The following is an 18,683-nucleotide window of genomic DNA, read 5'->3' as shown; positions in this document are numbered from 1 at the left end:
AACGATTTCTAGAACGGATTAAATCTCCGCTTACGCGTTAAAAGCGCGAAATATATCGCGCAGTAATTGTCCCAATTTGGCCAAAATGCCAGTCTCTAAACCCCAATAACTTTACGAAAAATGATCACAGGTAAAATATCCTTTCAAATTTAAACTCAGGATAACAATATCTTTTGAACCATAAAAAAAATCCGTCAAAAATGGCTAGTTAAAAAGTCGAAATTTGTCTGAAGAAAAAAACCCACCCCGAGCACAAATATTCCGTTACTTTCGTATCGAAAGTCGGAACAACAATTCAGTTCGAATAAAGCCTTTACTAGAAAAAAACAAGAAATATTTATACAAATCAATTCCAAAGAGTGTAATCACCAGTGGATTTTTGAGAGGGGGGTGAGGCGGACGACCCTCCTTAGGGATTCGACCCTCTGCTGACCCATAGGGTCCCCCTTTGTTTTATTTTGAGATATCTCTCCCTTTTTGACTGACTGACCCTCAACATGATCTTACAGCGCCCTGGGCGCCAAAATGTACTAAGTGTGAAGGGGAGCGCGCGCCGAAAAAAAGCAATTTTCTTAGTCAAAATTTTTCTATATGTGCCTAAAAACGGTTTTTTTAGGCCTGTTTTTTCAATCATTTGCTCGACATAAAAAAAAGATCGACAAAATTTTCGATTTTTTTTGAAAACCTGCCCCCACCCCTCGAGAAAATCATAGATTTATAATCGACAGCACAAAAACAATCGGTGATGGGGGATTTAAGTCGGTAAAACACTAAGACAAAAATTAGGCCGACAATCTTTTGAAGATGGATATTTGTAGCAGTTGCGGATTTAGATGGGGAGCCACCGCATGACTACGCAAGGGGTCCCCGCTTTCGTACAGTATTAAAACCTCCCTTTTTGGCTGGTTGACCCTAAAATTTTTCTGAAGTCGCCTTAAGCACCAAAATAATTCATACAATTTCATTAGATAAACTGGAAAATTATGAGTTCGTGGCAATAAGTGTTGCAACTGGTGTGCCAGAAGGATCTGTACTTGAATTAACACTTTTTTGTTTTCACATAAATGATATTCATCATGAAGCATCAATTTTGATCGTCTTTCATTTTGCAAAAAAAAACTGCGTGCAATAGCATTATGTTTGAATGTTTTCAGTCAGATATAGAAAAGATTTATATCTGTCTGAAGTTTGAGTTATCATTACAATTTGATAAATCGACCTTCATCAATTTCGAAGAAAAACTGAAAAACTTCCAACCTTAATGTTGTCTCGATAAAATTGTGTTAAACTCAAGACTTCTTGTCAGTATCTAGATATGAAAGATGAAAATTTGTCGTTTTTCTTCATATTCAAAAGCAACTAAGAAGGCATTGTCGTGTTGTTTCAAAAATTTGCGCATGATTTATGAAGTATGAAAGTTTCAACTTACCAATCTTAGTTAACAAAGTTCTGTCCGTTCATGAACCTTTTGAGTTATGCATATAACTTGTTCAAGTGCAGCTTGCGTGCACTCAAACAGAGACATCGAAGTTTTTTCTACATTCTATATTTCGCTCTTAAGTTTATTATATCACGCAAAGAATCCATTGTCTGTACATTTGTTCCCTCTTTTTGCAAAATAAATCAAACTCAAGCTTGCACTCTGATATATGATATAGGGTCAAAATTTTCGATTTTTTTTATAAACTATAAATTGTGACTAGTTGATATTGGAAACCTGTCTCAGCGTGATGAAATTGTTTCGTTTACAAGTTTAAGGACAACTGTATACTTAGTATTCATAATTTACTTCAAAAACTTTTTTAAAAGAAAGTGAACGAAGAGTACATTTTGCATCTTTCATGTAAATTTTGCATCTTTTACGTGAAAGCAGGAAAAGCAATAATTTTTTTTCAGATTCTGTGAACCCCCTTCCTTGAAAAATCAAATATAATCAGCCTCATTTCGAGTTTAGGAAATCAAACTCCTAGTATAAACTAAGAATCCCTTCACGGTGTTAAAAAATTGAATTTTTTCCTTGGAAAAACAAACAATGAGAAATTTTTCTTTCACTATTATGATTATTAATATTCTTGTATCATCGTTTGCTTGAAAAGGATGTTTGCTATCAAACTTGTGTGCTTGCTTATTTAACCCAAATGATTTTTCTCGTACGACGCATGTCGAAGATAGGGGAAAAATAAATGTGTTTTATTGTTTCTGTATTGCAATAAAAATGCTGTTTACTGTCAATCTTTGTTTAAATTACCCAGGGTAGACAATATTTAGGCATGAAATATTCCTTTCGTCCATCCCTTCAACGTCAATATTAGTTATTATGTTATTATGGATACTTGCTGTGTAAGATTTCTGTCTTTCTTACTTTGAAATGTAAGCATGGCTATTCAGTTAAGAAATTCACAAACTGCTTCCGGATAAAAAACAATAGAATCAGACAATCAATGACAAGTGCTCGCTCCGATAGCTCAAACGGATGGTACACTCCAGGCCAAAGCTGCTTACGAGTTCCCAATTAAGGAAAATCAATCAGGTTGATCAATGAAGATTTACAGGGGTGGAGGGGATGTTAAGTGGATCGCTCTAAATCTTCTTGATAAGGGGGGGGGGGGGGGGCGGGGGAGTTTAGTAGATCTCTTTAAATCTTCTCGATGGGAGGGGGGGGGGGGGGGATTATGTCGACCGAATTAATTTTTAGAGCTAGCTCTCTTAAAACACCATAAAGATACTTTTTTGGCGTCTGCCTCCCACCCTAAATCCGCAGCTGGCGTCCACACTTTTCACTAACTTAAAAAATCTCATTTTTAAACAAAACATGTTTTTTTTCTTTTCGGGTTATTAATTCGAAAGTAAAGCATATCGGAGTATACGGAAGTGATGTACAAGAGTAGAAGTAACTAGTTAGTCTAGATTGAAATCACTACCTAGATTGATTTTTGATCTCAATAGACCCTTAGAGCCAAATCATTACACCCTCTTGAAACACTAGATCAGCATCGTCGTACCAATTCTTAAGCTGATTAGAGAAAAGAATTGTAAAAATATTGGATTCTGTTGCTCATTTGGCAGGGGAGTAGTTACAACTCTTCACAAACATCTGGCAATAGATTATTGCGTAATAATATTCTTCATACTCAATCAACTGGCAAACTGATGCAATCAATCAAACACAATCGATTGAATAGAAAGAAAAAACAATTCATTTCATGGCCAGCAGAACGAACAGTGCTATATACTAATCAGTGCGGTTCAAATATAATTAATTACCACTACATGCACTACAATTAAACTAACCCAAATCGATAGAATCTTTCCCAACTAAGGTCCTTATCACGGATGAAATCATATTACACATGGATGAAATCAAAAATTGATGTAGTTCAAACTCCATCAAAGTTTACATTTGACTTAACAAAAATCAGTAAAAAATATCAAAATCATGTCAATAAGTAAGTCAACTATCTAGAGTGCTTCGATGTTAAGAAGGCTCCAAAAATTTGGCCAAACGTTAGTTTATGGCCTTAGGTGGGACTGATTCCAAACTACATCACACTTATAGTATCGTCATAGAAATATTGAGTCAAGAACCGAGCACACGAGATGAAACATTTGTATCTTACATCGTTTTATGGTCACTTCGTTCTTATTGGAAAGCCCATATATAATTTCTCCAATTTTTTTCCGAAAAAAAATGTTTCTGATTGGAATGGCTGCAATTTTGCTTTTATCAGATTCCATTTTTTTGAACTGACCAGAAAAAGTAGTGAAATATGAATGCATCAGGCAAAATAATATATTCGTCATAAGATACATCACAAGGAATTTTTTTTACAGCCAAAAATACGATGTTTTGCTAGTCTATTTAAGAACATTGTTTTGAGTTTTAAAAAGGGACAATAAGAATACAAAATCACAGAGCATTTTAATTAGATTAGACTAATTCAAGTTTTCGTTGAATTTGCTAGACAACAATATAGTCAAAATCATTCATTTTTGTTCACTAAACTAATGCTTTTGTTCAGCCGCAAATTTTTCAAATTACTTCACCAAACGACTATTGGATTTTTATGACCATTGTTCGATCATTAAAAGTTTTCTTCACAAGTTAAAGCTTTATAAATCACATTAAAACCAAAGTGTTCGCTCGGCTTATAAACTAAGACATAATTCACGTCACTTAGAGAAAAGTATTTAACGACCATCATAATTGAGAGGTAAAACTGTCCCCCTCTATAAACTGATACATTTTGAAAAATAACTCACGCACACAGGTATGAAAACCAAAATAGCTGAAAGCTCTGAGCAACTAGCCTTTCATGCTCTCTAAATAGCATCAAAATACGCTTCGATAAACACTTTCAGCCAAGTCAGAAAACTCAGAAAGGTCACAATCACGTGGTGTTACATCATAGCCGCACTACATTCAAAGTGCACTACGTCGAAGTTTGTGACCATTGCAACAGTATTATGCAATCACGTGACACTTGCAAACATACTATGCAATCATCACGTGGTAATCGCGACAGAATGATGTAATCAATATGTGAAAATTGCATAAAAATAGAACCGATTTCGGCAGAGTCTAAATTGAGATATGAACTTGGAGGTGGCAATGAGTTCGGGTAATTTCTGGGCGACTCGCAAAATAGAACTTATCCACTGTGAACTACAGTTTACTCCCGCATTAATCACAAAGTAGCTATTCAACATCATCAAGACAAAACACCTTGTCGGACAATTCAATCAATGTTCAGTTCATACAAACTTTGCATGTTTTACACTCATCTTCTACAATAAATGTGAGTTAGGGGCAATTCAAAGTACAAAATCAGAAGTTCAGGAATTTTGAAAGATCACGTTTAGACTCTTTCTAGGTTGCAGCAACTGTCTATCAAAGAATGTTTTGAAAGAGTTCATAATCTTCAGGGATAAGTATATTTTTCTAGCATTTCAGCATCGCTTCTCGCTTTATTTGATACAACACTTTCTTTTCTACCTGTCATTGCTCGGGATCGAACGCCATTCTCTTAATGACTTCCTGCCACAGGAGTCGTCCCGACAGCCGAGGAGCATTTGTATGTTGCTGGTGCACTGAGAAAAATGCACTCGCTAGTCTGCAATCATTCTCACAGCCTACCAATCGGTAGCAAGATGGTATGAACTCTCTTGCTTCGTTAATCAGGGATGCGCAACATTGCTCCTTCCCTTCTGCGCCTTCGCAGTTGCCACTGCCAATATTCCAAATGTGAACCAGAATTTGTTCACGTGTGAACTCCGGGTGTCGCTTCATGACCGCCAGCACGTGAGCCTGTTTTGATTTGTCCAGAAGAATCTGCATCACCGATTGATAATCTTCCAATTTCGCTTTGACCAAATCCTGCCTCTCACCAGAATTTTCGGATCCATTCACGATATCTGTAGTCTTCGGTGCGAACTCCTCGTTATTTCGAGGCTCACTGTGGCTCACGTTTGCCCAGTTTCGGGCAGGTAATCCTCCCGACGATTCACAGTCGGACGAACATGAGCTCTTACTTACTGTCCTCTCGGTTTCGTTCCCGTTCAACTGACTGGACCCTACGACGGTTGCGAATGAAGCTCCGTCCACTTCGGCAGAATTACTGGCTGGTTTCGCCTGTATTCCTTGACTTTTCTCAGAAATATCCCCACGGCCATCTGACCACCTCCTGCGACAGTCCACGGTTATGAATGCCGGCGCACTTTCCATTTCCTCACTGCCTCGTTTCTGGTGGAGCATTGCCACAGAAGAGCCTGGAGACAATTCCAAACTGTGGGACATGAAGTCATCGCAACTGGACCCTGAGTCACTGAAGTAGCTGAAATGCTGCTCTTTTGCAACTCCATTACCAGCTAACCAGTGCGAGGTGCCACAAACAGTCGCGTCCTTGTAGGGACTCTTCGAAGGACTGAGCTCAAAGTTCGGCCCACTCCACAAGTTATAAGCCGGAGGCTTCGCATTCCCTTGAAACGCCAGTGGATTTTGAAACTCCATATCAAATTGACCGTCATCTACGTTTCCTTCACCGAACGAGGAAGAGCTCTTGTTCCATTCGGGTGATTTTCTTTCCGGTGAAAAATGATTCGGAAGCAGGCTGTCAGAATTCGGTAACCCGGAGAATTTTCGAACCGGTGTTGCTTCTGATTCTTCTCGGTTATACGCGACGGCATTTTCGCCATCTCGACGCCAGAATGAGTTTGGCGAAAAGATATTGGCGTTAGCAGTAGTCGATACCGGGTTGACATCCGACAGCTTCTGGAACCGGTTCTCACAATAAGATCCATCTCGACTGTCGGACCCTCGAAAGAATCCTCCTGACGATTGATCGCCAAATTGACGACCTCGCTCAAACCTTAAATTAGAGTAAGCCTAAGTTGGCGAAATTCACTCGTCAGTAAGCTTCTAACGAAAAAAAGAAGCCAACAGAGAGTTGGAAACGAGTCAATGAGTGCAAACAAAAAACTACTTTTTTTCGGAAAAAATTTCGATCTTCAACAAAAAATATATGGCCTTCAAGCTCTCTGAATTTCAAGAGCAAATGCCCACAAAACAGAAATCGATCACGTTTTTTCGCGCCATTTCAGCTTTCATAATTGTGAGTGCATTTTGACTATCTTCTGCCAAATGAACTCGAATTGAACACAAAAAGTTCATGTATACCTAAGGGCATTCATATGTGAATTTATAAGTATGAATGCACTTCTTTTGTAATTAGAGCATTCAAATAATTTTCCTGAAAAAAATACGCTTATCGACTCTTAAACATCAAGTTGGCGACAATTTTATCAGGACTATTTTCAAAAGAGACACTGATTTTACTTCAGCAGATCATGAACGTGAACTCCAGATAAGTTAGAAAAGGCATAGTCTCACCTGGTCTTGGATCCGAGGGTGCGGTTGAGTCGTCTGGCCCTGGCGCCTCTGGACTCTTGCTGCTGTTGGTGGAGGTACTTGCACTTTTTCCCATAGTTGCACCTCTCGCCGTAAGGACAGGGCATCGCACTCATCCTCTCCACCTCCTCCTGGTAGGGACTGGTCCTCACAAGAAGTCTGTCACAGTCCACTTTCCTCTTGTTGAATGTGTCACTCCCAATTATCAGTCTAGAACACACACACACGATAAAAAAATAATTACTTTACGAGACGAAGAACTCACATAAAATAGCTTGAGAGATCCACAGTTGTACCCCCTGATTAGGACTAAATCAAGGCACAATCTTTTGTAGATAATACTAACGAACTGAAGAATTTGTAAAAAGACAATCTTTGAAGAACAAAAAAAGCTTTGAAAAATGAAAAGCTGATTTGCATTTTCAAAAAACATGAAATATGCGAATACTTTTGCAATTTAATACATGTCCATTTAACACATGTGGAATTAATATTCCGTAACTTGCATTTGCAAGACACCATTTGAATTTATTGAGCTCCATTCAATTCCATATGTGCATACCAGAATACTTTTCATGCTGTTTTTTTCTCATATGTCGCATAAAATTGAAAAAGCAACAAGATGGTACACTACTCACGTGTCTTTGATGAACAAGTATGGAATAACTCTGTTCTGGATTACATGTCTCAGTTTCAGATCATCGGCGAAGTCCTGGAACCTGTCATTTGACAAGAGCACCCCGTCCAACTCGGCACATGACTGCAACAGGAACCCATCGTCGAACGGGAGTCGCCTGTCGGAACTCTGTGAGGAAACGTATTTCAGTTCCCCACACTTTTCTTTGTTCTCCACAAACTCACGCTCCGCTTCAAATATTCAGAATTATAATTACAAACAACCAATAAAAATTTAATCTTTTTAAGCTCAAAAAATACAAAATCTTACAAAAATTTTGGTAATTTACTTTGTACAAAAAAATGTACAAGGTTTAAGTTGACGACAAGTTTCCAGAAATTTGTCTGATAAAAACTGCTGACTATTTTTATTTCGAAAAAATTCATTAATACAAAATCAAAATTAGAATTACCTGGAGTGGCGATTTGTTTCTTGCGATGAGTGGGCACAATCATGACTACGTTGTGTCCGTGGCCTTCAAAGAACTCACAAGCTATCTTCACGCCAGCCCACGAAAACTTCCCATGACCATGTCTAAAGCCACAACACAACTAGCTCATACAAAATATCTTGGAAAGTTGGAAAAAGCAATCAGCCTCCGTCCCACTTAAAAAATTTCACCATTCACTTGAAAAACAATTTTTGTTGGCCAATTCTCAGACAATTTCCGACAAAATGGTATCTTCAGGTTGAAGAAAAACTTCTACAGAATTAATGATTGGTTTCAAGATAGCAATTTGAAAAATATTGGAGGAAACAATTAAATAAATAATGTTTAAATAAATAACTAAATAAAAAATAAATAAATGTATGTAGCAATTACATAAATAATGTTTAAATAAATAATTAAATGAATAATAATGAAATGTATGTATCAATTAAATAAATAAAGCTCTAAGGTCTTTAAATAATTACTTAAGAGCGGTTCTTTTGATCCTGTTTTGCTTTAAGCAATATATCCGACCTCGGATTTTGTCCACTTCTTCAGTGGTCGCAACATCAATTAAAGTAAAATTTTTTAGAGTGTCTTGTTAACTTACGCTGTAGCGACATTGTTGCAGTCGATGAATACGTCTCGCAGTTTGCCCAGCAGGTGTTTCTTGGGCACTTTCGCCCTACTCAACTCCTCATTCACCAGATCCTCATACTCCCCACTGCTCCAACTCAATCCCCTGTCCACAGTGAGACCCACAAGACGACCCACAACACTCTGTGCACCTGAGAAGAAAGGCGAACAAATGATGTCATCATAATTGATTGAAAACTGCAACCACCATCCCCCCCCCCCCCCCCTCTAACTCAGAATTTTCAACCCTAGTTCGAATCTAGTAGGCAATCCGTTGCATGGTATCACGTTCCTAATGAGTATACATATCTCAAGAGCTGATCTCATAAATCTCATAATCGCCATTTTCTGCGAGAAAGTTTTGCTGTTCGACGGATCAACTTTGAAATTAAAAAAATATTGAAAACTAACAAGGAAGTTCATTAAAAATAATCCAACTTTAAAAAAAATAGCTAAGTGAACGACTGATCAAATTTGAGTTCGATAAAAATGATTGAAAACTAACAAAGAAGTTCCATTTGAACTTTCGAACGCACATTAAGAGTCATCCAGCTTTAAAAAACATCAAAACAAACAACAATAAGGGTACCTGTGAAAGAGTTCCAGTCGAGAGAGCTCATCTTGAGGCAGCACGTGTCAGGGCAGAGGTCAAACAACACATTTCTGAACGTCGCTTCCAGTCCCGCCAACAGGCGGCGGAACAGGGGCACATACTGGGGCTGCTTCAGGTCAAAAGTGACCGCTTCACTGCAACTGCCACTGCTGCGGTGGGAGGGCGGGGAGGGGGGAGAGAGAGGAGAGGAGGGGGAGGAGTGCAAGACCACAATTGATGCATTGCCTGGACAATTTTCTGTCATCTCTCATTTACGAAAGTTCTGAAATAACAAACCACTTTTGCCACCCAATCCAATCCAATCACAAAGCAAACAACTAACAAGTTACACCTAACCATCAATCATACAGAAGAGAGACAGGTTGAGGCTTTGAAAGTCGGCTTCCCCAATCAATAGCTTGAATAATGTGAAACAGCCATCACACAGAAAACCTTTCTTTAAAATACCGAGATACAAATAAAATAAATTACATCAACTTACGGCTCTTTTCATTTCCAGAATCTTTCATGATTGACACTTTTTTATTACAACCAAGCCAAAATTGAAAAAATAGTTCGAAAAAAATTAATGGGTCATACAATCTTTAAAACTTTCAAAAAAACAAACGGACTTAATTAAGTGAAAACCCACTTCGCTCAATAACACTCAAGAACATAATACCAATATTTACTGCGATAACAACCAACGATACTGAGACACCGCAGGAACAGTTGAAAGAATTCAAACCAATGTTAAGGTAACATCTGATAGCACGAGGAGAAAATGAAGCCGAGTAATTAAGTTTAAACTGCGAGTAAATACGATATCTGAAGTTATGATGGTTCAAGCTAAATTAAAAATTTGGTCAATCGACCATTTCAATTAGCTGTGTCAGCCAAATTTTGCAGCTTTCGTTTTGTTTTCAACGCAGATTAAAAATGGTCAGTTGGAAACAACTACTATGCGTTATTATTAATGAATGGACGCGTCGCTAGAAAGGCTTGCTTATTTGGCGCCAGAAGTCAACTAACAACAAGCACATACTCCATTGAGTTTATAGATGAGATTCAAAACTGAAAAAAAAAAACAATTTTTCATTAAGCTAAAAGCAGAAGAAAGAATCTACAACATTTGATTTCATTTTGAGTGGCTGACAATGTAATCTGAAAAAAAGAATAGAGCAAAAAATCAAGTAAACACTGAGTGTATCTTTCAAAAAATACTAAAAATAGACATTTAGCTGCGCACGATACAAAAAGCTCATAAATGATTACTATTTACCCAAAATAAGTGATTGTGTAAGTACGCTAAAAGTCCCATTCCACGCCTTAAAAATGTGACAAAAAGGAAGCAGACGAATTCTTATTTGTTTGTCAACAGTAGCTGCACATCCTAAATCCGCTATAACTTTTTTTAAATGTATATCTTTGTTTACTCAAAAGTGACAAGAAACTCAAAGGTTCTTCAGCTTTAAAAGGATTGCGATTTAAAACAATAGCATGCCAAAGGAGCTCGATAAAATTTACTGAAGGCGTTTTGCAAGTGTGTAGTTTTCAAAGCGACTTAATTTAAAATTTCTCCAAGATTAATTATTAAATCACTATTTCACATTCCGCAATTTCATTTGAATCGCAAAAGAACAGCAAAATTTCGTTTCTGCTCCAAAAATTTTGGCGTTAAGTACGTTCCAACTTTTCACGTGTCCACATCAGACATGAACAAAACACGAGTTACGGAGAACTACTGGCGTTCGCCAGATTTACAACTTTTGTACCTTCTTGCTTATTTTACTGTAATGCGATATTCTTAAAACAAACAAAGATAACCGGCTGCTGTGCTGTCCAAGTAACACTAAATATTTTGAAATACATTTCGAATACGTTTGAAATAAAAAAAACTAAAATAAAATTTTAAACGAAAAAAATTATTGTTTTTTGGGAATTTTTCTCTCCTAAATAGTCCTATAGTATAATTTGTAAATTGTTCTATTTGTAATTTGTAAATTCTCCCCAAAAGTCCTTCTGTGTAATTTGTATTTTCTCCCCAAAAGTCCAATTGTGTAATTTGTAAATGACTGTACAACAACGCGACATTTTTCAAGTCAAGCCAATCTTTAGCACGCTGATGATCCGTAAAAGCACATTTCACAAAACCAAATCATGCAAAAGAATCATTTTTACGGGAAAAATCGAATTTTCAACACAAGCAAAGCGGAGTTTCGCGGCTTTTGCTATATCACTCAATGATACATAGCACTACCAGATAGCTTACAGAAAAACAAAAATAGCCAGTCGAAAAAAAAAGAAAAAATCACAACTACAAAAATTTCAAAGTTTTGTCTGCAATGATGTTGAATTTGAAAGAGAAAATTCGTCCAAAGTATTCAGAATCATGTATCGAGCGGAAGTAGGCGAACCAACGTTAATTAAACTCCCGTTGAGTCACAAATAAAGTTGCTATGAAAAAAGTTAGCAAGTTCTGAAATTCTGAATTTTACGCTCTCCCATCTGAAAATACACAAAAGGATGAACCTATTTTTAACTTCGAAAGACCCATTTTTAAGTCACTAAAAGGATAAAACAAAAATTGAGTAATTTGAGGCCGAATACTCCAAAATTCTAGCGAAAAAAGGAAAAAACAAAAACAATCAGATTTAGTGAAGAATAAAACAAACACTTTCAATCACAATGAACATCACTTACAGCAAAAAAAATCCACGTCGTAACTAAGCCGTCAAAAAAATAACTGACAAACAAGAGGCACACAACTTTTCTTACACGGAATTTTTTCCGTTTAAAACACAGATCATGTCCAGGTTCGAACCAAGGACGTTTGACGAACCAAGGACATTGAATCTGGTGAAACTTTAAGCAGCTTTTGTTCTTTTCACTTGTTGTCTAATATCAATCCAATTTGAGAAAACGCGCTTGAATTTTGCGTTTTTGCTCGTTGTGTCTGGTTAAGTTAAATCGGCACTCTACTATAGTTATGGTTAATAGTTTCCAAAAGATATAATAATTAGATCAACCGTTAAACCCCCCCCCCCCCCAAAAAATGATTTAGGGGAGAAAATATGGATTTTTCAAGCACTAGCTTTGAGTATAGCCTAGGTTCGTTTAAAAATAACCGTATTACTAAAAAATGAATTAAAACACTAATTTAAGTAATTAACAATCAAAATGCAATCCTGCATAAAAATGTAAATACCAATTTTATTTGCGCGTTTGTGTGAAATGCATATTCAATGCATATTCACTTTAAAGTCCCACCTTGAACAATTGCACTTGCAACAAAAATGAAAGTTGCTTACAGCACAAGATAAAACATTGATGTGGCTACTAAGCCAACAATCTTTGAGCTAAAATCACTTGAACCGAAAAAAAAAAAAATGATTTTTCGTTTTTTTTTTAAATCTTTCAAGTCCCCCTGTAAGCTAGAATGAACAGCATTTGCACCTACAACTACAATGATTGTTGCTTACAGCAAAAAAAAACGTGATGTGGCAAATAAGCCGACCATCTTTGAGCAGACACCAACTGAAAGTTTATGAAAAATGTTTCAAAAATCTTTCAAGTCCTCCCTTGAAATTAGAATGAACAACATTTGCACTTGCAGCTACAAGGAAAATTGTTTTAAAGCACAAGCAAAATCTGTCAAGGCAATTAAGCCGAAAAAACCTGAGCGAACAAAAACCAAAACAACCATTCATTTTTCTCGGAACTATTTTTTTTCGATTTCCTTGATACTGAAAAAAAAACAAGATCCAGCCACGACTCGAACCCCCGACCTAAGGGTACAAAGGCAACTGCTTTACCTCCAAATTGAACATTCAGAAATAAGCTAATGTAAACCTGCTAACTCGCTCGAAATAAGACGAAAAATTAAAAAAAAATTCAAACCGGTTTTTCTCGACACTGGTAAAAAATTTTGCAAGTTTTTTAATGTCGTTCAAATCACGACTGAAAGGGCTTTAATATGATATATCATTCAACCCAGTGATGATTATTTGCAGTAGCTGATTTTGCGAGGAAAAGAAAAAAACACAAAATTCCTACCATTTCCAATGGTCGGAACAAGAATTCTTAGAAGTATCCTCGAAAGAAATCGCATTACGGCTCGAATACTGTAAATATCTTAATCATATTCCAAAAAGATCTTCCGAAAAAAACCGGCACTAATAGAAAATTTTCAGCTGGTAACCCAGGAAAAAATTCAATAGTTTGCTTAAACATGTTACATGGCAGCAGGGGCAGATTTAAGGATGAGGGCGGACACCCCCCTCAGGGATTCGACCACCTCACCAACCAAAGGGTTATCCCCTTTGGTATGATTTTATTACTTCCATTTTCGTCGACTGACCCCAAATTTTTTCTGAGACGCCGATAAATTTGGAAGGGGAGCGGGCGCCGAAAAAACGCAATTTTTGGTTTAAAAAAATTCCAAGTGTCAACATATGTTTCTTCAGACCTGTTTTTTTACTTGCCTGCTGCACAGAAAATTGTGTCAAAATTGGGTCTTCCTAATGAGGGCGTTCAACAGTGCCGAAGTACAACAAGTACAAATTTTCGGCACTGTTGAACAAAGTTTTCTTTTTCGGCACTGTTGAACAAAGTTTTCATTTTCGGAACTGTTGTACTTCGGCACTGTTGTACTGCCCCTTCCTAATTTTCTGGGAAAATCAATTTAGTCGGTCTAAAAAAAGGTCGACAAAATTTTCGAAAACTTGTTGAAAATCCACACCTTCAAGAAAATCCTAGATCTGCCCCTAGATCAAGGTTATTGAGTTTTGTTTTATTCTAAGTCCTGTTTTATTTCACTAAAATAGAAAAGCATTAGTTGCTTAAACATCACTTGATCCGATTGGTTAACAGAATATAATTATCTAATTTAGTATCCCTTATTATTTGGTAAGAAAAGACTAACATAAAATAAAAACTAAGAAAAACTAACCTTAAATCTGAAAAGAACAGTTGATATTCTATGCCAAAACTGATTGATTGATGAATAAGAACAAAAGAACTCTTCGAATTGTTTTTCAGGAAATTAACCAACTTTGAATCTGGATTCTGCTGAAATGATTAATATTAGTAAATAACCAAAACAATGTTACAACTCTGTCGACAGAGATTGCATCATCTGGCTTAAGATATTCAACGTCATTTTATATATATATATATTTGTCAATATAAAATCTGCAGTGCGTAAGATCAAAATAAATCTTTTGCTAGTACTGATGGTGATGATATATTTGTTAGTTTATTCATTTTGCTAGCAAGCGCGCGTAAAAACAAACGACGTACATTTCTCAGAAATCAATTTTATAGGCTATTATGGATTTAACAAAATGACTCGTTTTTTTGACAAATTAATTATTAGAATTAGCTCTACTCATGACAAAAATTCAACAGCAAGTCTGAAGTATGATGGCATTTTGAACATTTGGTCTAGAACTGTTAAAAAAGCCGGATCTTTTAAAGATTCCCCCCCCCCCCCCTACTGCTTAACTTTCTTTCTTTATAAGGGGGGTGCGTAACAAGGTACCATAGGGAGGGAGGGAAATAGTTAACAAGATCCAAACAGCCATTCATCTGCAAATCTGAATTCACATGGTTCAACAGTTTGAGAGGGGATTGGACTGTGATTAAATTTCAGAGGATTCCGGCCACTTTGATTGAAATCTTGTAAAAAGGAGCATACAATTGTTTTGAATCGCAAAATCGGCATAAACTCTTTAGAAAAGTTAACGGGTCTTTACGGTTATACGCCCTCTAAATTATAAAAAAAAGGAAATGAAAATTCTTATATAATTGCGACACTGTTACTAGGAAATGCACTATATTATTATGGGACTGCAGGCAAAAACGGACTATTTTAACTTAATTAAACCTCAAACTGACTTTTTAATCCAATTTTCTGAGCATAAATTTCATTAAAAGGATGCTAAATGCGTTTTTAATTGTGGTTAATTTCGCATTTTTTGCCAGTTTCTAGTTTTATTTAACGCTCGTGATATCAGCCCTGCATTTTTAAGGAAAATCAGTCAAACTTCGTTAAATTTTTTTAATCATTTGGGGGGAAATAACCGAAAAGACCCAAATTAACTAATGCCAAACTTTCATAATGCTTTTAATTAGTTTTTTTTAATCAACTTATCAATTTGGGGCTCCTAAAAACGGCTTTTTTGATACCTCGGATACAAACTCTATTGCAATGAAAATTTTTGATTGGTGCTTTTCAGTTATCTTTCCCCCAAAAAAAGTTTGAAAGAGCGATATTATAGGAGTGGTGTCAACTCGCGCTAGAAAACAAACATAGCATGGCAGCTAGTCGAAAGAAGGTCATATGAAAACTAGTTTAAAATATGAAAAATGCCAAAAAAAAACGTTAAAACCCAAAATTTTTATAAACTTTTCTTTAATGAACCCTGTCAAGAAACTCGATTTCCAGAGTTAAATAAACAGTAAGATAAAACTAACGGAGTGACAAGAAAGACTGAGTGACAAGTCTTGAAAAACTGAGTGACAAGACATTAAAAAATGGTGAGGTGCCTGTTAAGGCGGAAAAAATGATCAATGATTTTTGGAGACATGAAAACTTACAATCTCTCGAAGCACACAAGCATGAAAATCTATTTCCACCCTTCAAACGACGTAATATGAAGCCACGAAACCAACATAACAGAAGTCGGAGAAATAGTAAACGAGAAAAAATTTGAAAGGAAGATTCTAGAAAATATTGTAACTGCAGTTATTTGCACCTTTCAAATGCTTGACATGGTATTCTAAAATGCTATAAATAAATGAAAGTTTGAAAAAAGCGTGTCGCGGAAATTAATAATAAGCCGACAATAATAGTAAAATATACGATAATCCGAAAATGTGATTTAAAAAAGACGAAAACTTCCACTGCGCAAAAAACAAGTTCTGCCAGATCTCACACCTGGCCTATGTCTTCCCAAGACTGTTTGTTACCTCTAGGCTAACCGAGCCAGATTGTAATTAAACTAAACCAAGTGACCAAATCATTTGCTGATTCTGTGGGAAAAAATCCATGTTCGGAGGCAATTTAACCGGGCAGTAAATTCGCAGACGAAACTTGGGTAGACGCCCATTAAGCCGTAAAAAAACTGCCAATTTTTTTTTTTACAAAACTCTCCAATAAAATTTTTGAATGTTCAAATCTAATTTTGTAGACAGAAAAAGACAATTTAAACTGAAAAATAGCTTCTATTAAAGAAACTTTTGGGAATTACTAAAAATTTTGGGAAATTTCAAATTTTCCATTTATTTGAAACTAAATATAAATTAGATCAAGTTAAACCAGAACTAAGAAGCTAAATTGCTTGAAACTAATTACAAGCAAACTAAGGCGAAGATAAAGTAACCAGAAGCCATGCAGTCGAAAAACCGATACCAGTTTCAGTTTTTTCGTCATACAGGAAATTGAAGCGTATTAAAATCAAAATCCTTATTTTAAATTACGTTATTTGTAAAAAAAAAAGTACAGAAACTATAGAGGACAAGAAAGCTAACACCAGTTTATCAGAAAAAATGGTCCAACAAACAAAATCTGGCTTTTCAAACCGACAAATTCTCTAAAATTTGAACAAAAGGATTTTATAAGATCACTTAGGGATTCCTCAACTCCATTCAATTGCTTCACATTCTATCGTTTCAGACTAACAGTACTAAAAAATACTAGACTAACAGTACTGAAAATAAAAAAAAACATGTAGACGAAATAATTGAGTATTGCAGAAGGGCAAGAAGAAAAAAGCACAAGAAATTATTTTGTCTGAGTTAAATCAATATAATCTTATTTGGTCAGAAATTGTAACCAAAAAGTTTAAGGTAAGCAAGCCGACAGAAAAGAAACCGACACCCAATAAGCTGAAGTTTAAATGAAAATTTGTGGCAGCGCCAAGAAAAAAATTGACATTGCAAGATACACAGCAAGCACGTAATTTTTAAACAAGCAAGCACGAAAGAGGTAAGAGTAGTACATGAAAACATTAATCATTTCTAATTTTGGCAATTCTGGACAGAGTTGTTTACATGAATAAAGCCTAGTACTCGGTTGCAATACCCTTGCTTATCGCAACGGCAAGCAGAAGAACATAACTTCATTAAATTTACATTAAGGCGATAACTCGCAAAATTTGATATGCTACTACCTCGAATCAATATACAATCAAAATTCTAAAAAACAATGAGATTCAAGGCGTTAAGATCCTGGAGACTAACCCCAAACAAACTAATACGAAAGTAACTAGAATTTATGCAACCAGAAAAGGCATTTTTTCATTTTCTAAAAAATTTTCAACCAGAAAATGTTCGTCTACCAAACCAAAAAAACTAAGAAACTTAAGTTACGAGTTAGGATCCCAATGCAAGCTCTTTACCATTAGAACATGCGGGAAGGGGTCTGGAACTTATTGAGATTTCCTGATAAAACGTCCATTTCTTGCAGCTGTATAAGAGATGTTTAATTTTCAAGCGTTGCTCCTGATTACAAGTACAATTGCTTACAAGTCAAAGAACAGATTTTTGAGCTAAGAAAAGGAAAGACATTTTCATTTAAGCAAATGTCACCCAAATATGGTACGCAGATGATGGAAGCGCTGCAGTTGATCTTAAGAGTCTCCGCGCAATACAGGACAACCTGGATGTGCACGGAAAGGCTTTCGGATACAATGTGAAGCCTTCCAAGTGTCAACTCATAACAAAGGAAAACAGTCGTGACAGCGCCATAAAAGTATTCGAGGCACAAATATTTCAATGGTAGACGGCTTTAGAGTCCTTGGATCGGTTATAGGAACACCATTAGCATGCGATAAATACATGGAAATCGAAATTGGAAAGACAGCCACCCTATCTGAAAAGCTTTCCAAAATAACTAAAACATTACCACAAAACGCGTACTCCAGCTATATAATCAAAATAGAGTTCAAAATAAATTAAGCTTTTTAACCAGAACAACTCCGGAAGCATTTGAGAAAATGGTTGAAATTTAGAAAAACGTAAGACAGCAGCTACTTCCTAGTATACTGATAAAAACGATATAACCGATGAAGATCGCAACCTTTTTGCACAACCACTAAGAACGGGAGGATTAGACCTCCGCAGTAACACGGACTTTTTCAGAAATTATGAGTGGTCACAAGACATATGTGATCCATTAGGAAACAGTGATCCAGAAATAGCTGAAACGGAACAAACTCTGATAAATAGAAGCATTAAAAACTGAGAGACAGAACATCACACTCTCAAAAAAGGCTTAAATTATGGAAAATTGCACATCACAAAAAGAATGACAATAAATCCAGCGTCACAGAAAAGAGCCTCGTGCTACCCTTAAAAAAACAATTTTTCCCTCAACAAATCAGAGTTTAAAGATGGATTACAACTGAGATATGGATAGGAACCACCAAACACCCCGCATAAA

General features: G+C 36.2%; 2 protein-coding genes across 3 annotated transcripts in view; one reads left to right on the top strand and one right to left on the bottom strand.

Annotated features, from left to right (window-relative positions):
* The window catches only part of LOC134851794 (serine protease 41-like), a 328,908-nt gene that overhangs the window by 115,390 nt on the left and 194,835 nt on the right, over positions 1-18,683 (top strand). The window lies entirely within an intron of this gene.
* Positions 4,144-14,356, bottom strand: LOC134851032 (endoribonuclease ZC3H12A-like). 2 transcript variants are annotated; one of them, XM_063866913.1, is made up of 7 exons: positions 14,190-14,356; positions 9,236-9,521; positions 8,621-8,798; positions 7,993-8,114; positions 7,543-7,771; positions 6,887-7,114; positions 4,144-6,365 (listed from the first exon to the last, which is right to left on the bottom strand). In XM_063866913.1, exons 2-7 carry the CDS (start codon positions 9,501-9,503, stop codon positions 4,997-4,999), a joined length of 2,394 nt encoding a protein of 797 aa, XP_063722983.1. In that variant the 5' UTR covers positions 9,504-9,521; positions 14,190-14,356; the 3' UTR covers positions 4,144-4,996. The 2 variants fall into 2 exon arrangements, with proteins under 2 accessions (XP_063722983.1, XP_063722984.1); XM_063866914.1 differs by lacking the exon at positions 14,190-14,356 and adding an exon at positions 9,596-10,255.

Source organism: Symsagittifera roscoffensis, chromosome 7 (assembly GCF_963678635.1).
Source record: "Symsagittifera roscoffensis chromosome 7, txSymRosc1.1, whole genome shotgun sequence".
In the NCBI taxonomy this organism is placed as follows: Eukaryota; Metazoa; Xenacoelomorpha; order Acoela; family Convolutidae; genus Symsagittifera; species Symsagittifera roscoffensis.
The sequence above is the reverse complement of the archived record's forward strand: the minus strand, read 5'-3'. Positions and strand labels throughout refer to the sequence as shown.